This window comes from Vigna umbellata, chromosome 1, assembly GCF_029865625.1.
Source record: "Vigna umbellata cultivar VRB3 chromosome 1, Vumbellata_1.0, whole genome shotgun sequence".
Taxonomy (NCBI): domain Eukaryota; kingdom Viridiplantae; phylum Streptophyta; class Magnoliopsida; order Fabales; family Fabaceae; genus Vigna; species Vigna umbellata.
This window is the reverse complement of record NC_142165.1, coordinates 31,703,232-31,705,922: the sequence shown is the minus strand read 5'-3', so window position 1 is coordinate 31,705,922 and position 2,691 is coordinate 31,703,232. Positions and strand designations below refer to the sequence as shown.

Sequence of the window (2,691 nt, the reverse complement as noted above, 5' to 3'; positions counted from 1 at the left end):
GCAGCATGAGCATGATAAATTAACTGCTCAATTGAAAGACATGTCGGAAAGAATTGCACGAATGGAAAATGAGATGCTTCGAAAAAATGACACACCAAATACTACTGAAGAAACTAATATTAATAGTGGCCAAGGGAGTTGCACGTTGTCATCAAATAGTTTTCCCGAGGTAACTAACTTATCTACATTACTTTCATATATATTTTAATTTTCTTACTTTAAACTTTCATAGGAATCACATTGAAGATTGTCTTATAATTATGTATTATAATGTAGGGGGTCTCAAGTTGTAAATTGTTTACATTATCACCATCACTTTGCTTGGTTGCCCATGGAAAATTGCATAATTTTAAAAGTGATACACTACATGGTAGACCTCTACCTAAGGGACATGTTAAAGTTAGTATAGATATTGCTTTGGAGCCAAATGTATCATTGCCTATACCAATTGATGATGATGACATGATGACAATAGGACAAGCAATAGGTACATTTGTGGCATGGCCAATGAATTTCATACAGATTAGTGATGAGGTATGTTTATACAATTGTATTCATTCATATTTATGAACATATTTCACCTATTGCCTAACTTGTTTAATTGATGATGTTTTAGGATTCTACTCAACCTAAAAAGAAAAACATGAATAATACAAATGAATGTATCGCACCTAAAAAGAAATGTCAAGGGAAAATGCCCTTTCAACATACTCCTCGTAAACTGTTTCATCCCAATATTTCTGAATGGTGCAATTGTCTCTCTTCATACATGAAACTAAAGCCATCAGAGTCACTTCCTCCAATACAAATGGACAAAAACATATTTGGACTAGATAATCATAAAGAAATTGTTAATGCAGAAATTATTGGAGAAGTTACTAACTATGCATGGCTAGGTGCAACTACAATTTCTATATATATCGGGTAAAACATATACTACAGTTTATCATTAACTTCATTATTAGATTGACACCTTATCATATTGCTAATACATTCTTATATTTTTCTTTTATAAGGTACCTATATCAAAACTTTGTTAAGCCAAATGATAAGGCGCTCTTTTTTTTATCACCCCAAATCACAACACATGAGCTACCAATGAAAGACAGAATGCAAAAAATAGTTACTCTTTTTCTTGATAATGGGGTGATTGATAAGTTTGTTCTTGCACCTATTAATACCGGGTAATACTTTACTTTACAACTTTATTAACAATGTATTATTTTCAAAGTTAGATGTACAAATTCTAATTTTGTTGATTCATTTCAAATTGTAGCCAACATTGGGTTTTGCTAGGAATCAATCTTAAACTGGAGATAATTCATTATCTTGACCCAGTAGCGGTAGACATTAATATGAGGCAAGATTTGAAGAAATTGTTTGACATGTAAGAATATATGTGTTGTATACTTTTACTTGACATATTCGTATACTTTTAGTTGTATTGTTGTTACTTATACATGCTTTAATTTTATTTATTCACTAGGGTTATACAAACCTATCGAGCTCAAACAGGAAACATGGTTTCAAAATCTAAGTCAAACAATATCAAGTGGACAACAATTAAGGTACATTACTCTAGTATGTTTTGTGTAGTATAGTCTTGATTGTGATAATTAAATTGTTGAATGACCTCATGTGACCTTTTAATTCACATTATGGCTGCTTGTATTGTACTGGTTAGGTGAATAACTTGTATTCTTGAATTATTGAAGACTTATTTCCTTGTTGCATAGTAATGGTTAGTTAAATAACATGTATTATTGTGAAACTGGTTGGAGGAGTATATGGTTGTTATGAAAGCATAACCTTTTATTAATAGTTTAAACTTGTATATGGTATATAGTTATTTGTTATTTGCACTGAACATGTTTGGAGTATACTACAGTTTTGAATCCTTTTATGTTCAAATTATAAAAATGCTTTTTAATTTTGAAATTCTAGTGCCCAAGACAACCCAACGGCAATGATTGTGGGTATTACGTGTGCCAATATATGAAGGAAATTATTACATATTGTGAAGGAGGAACAATTCCAACTGATGTAAGTTATCTTTATCGTCATAATTAATTTGTAGTAATATTTAATTAACTAATTCTATATTATTTTCTCTTTCTTGCAGTATTTTTCTAGTTGCAGATGTCAACAATATCATGAAAGTCAAATCATTGAAGTTAGAGAAAATTGGTGTATACATGTAATTAGTACATGCTTATAGGTTATGTTAAGGTGATGTGTGATAGGATATATATGTTATGACATGTAATAGACGACTTAACGATTAACTTTTGAAATATTAGTGTACCAATAATTTGTATTCATATTAATGAACATTCTTTTTGAGACATTTGTCATATTTTTCTCACTATTTTATATTTTTTTTGTATATAATACTATAATAGAACTAATATTTTATATTTTATTCTAAAATTTATTATTTTTTTGAAAAAAAATTTGAACCAATAGATAGCGCTTCTTTAAAGAAGTGCTATCTATTCTCAGCAACAATAGATAGCGCTTCTTTAAAGAAGCACTATCTATTGGCAGCCACCAATAGATAGCGCTTCTTTAAAGAAGCACTATCTATTGACAGCCACCAATAGATAGCGCTTCTTTAACCAAGCGCTATCTATTGGTGACTAATAATAGATAGCGCTTCTTTAAACAAGCGCTATCTATTGTTGCTGAGAA

General features: G+C 30.1%; 1 protein-coding gene across 1 annotated transcript; it reads left to right on the top strand.

The window, feature by feature from the left end:
* The first annotated feature begins 1,098 nt into the window (after nucleotides 1-1,098).
* LOC148205149 (uncharacterized) lies at nucleotides 1,099-2,218 on the top strand. The gene is made up of 5 exons (XM_088102908.1): nucleotides 1,099-1,184; nucleotides 1,277-1,387; nucleotides 1,487-1,568; nucleotides 1,945-2,043; nucleotides 2,123-2,218. The coding sequence occupies exons 1-5, from the start codon at nucleotides 1,099-1,101 to the stop codon at nucleotides 2,216-2,218; spliced, it is 474 nt and encodes a 157-aa protein (XP_087959034.1).
* Nucleotides 2,219-2,691: the final 473 nt, after the last annotated feature.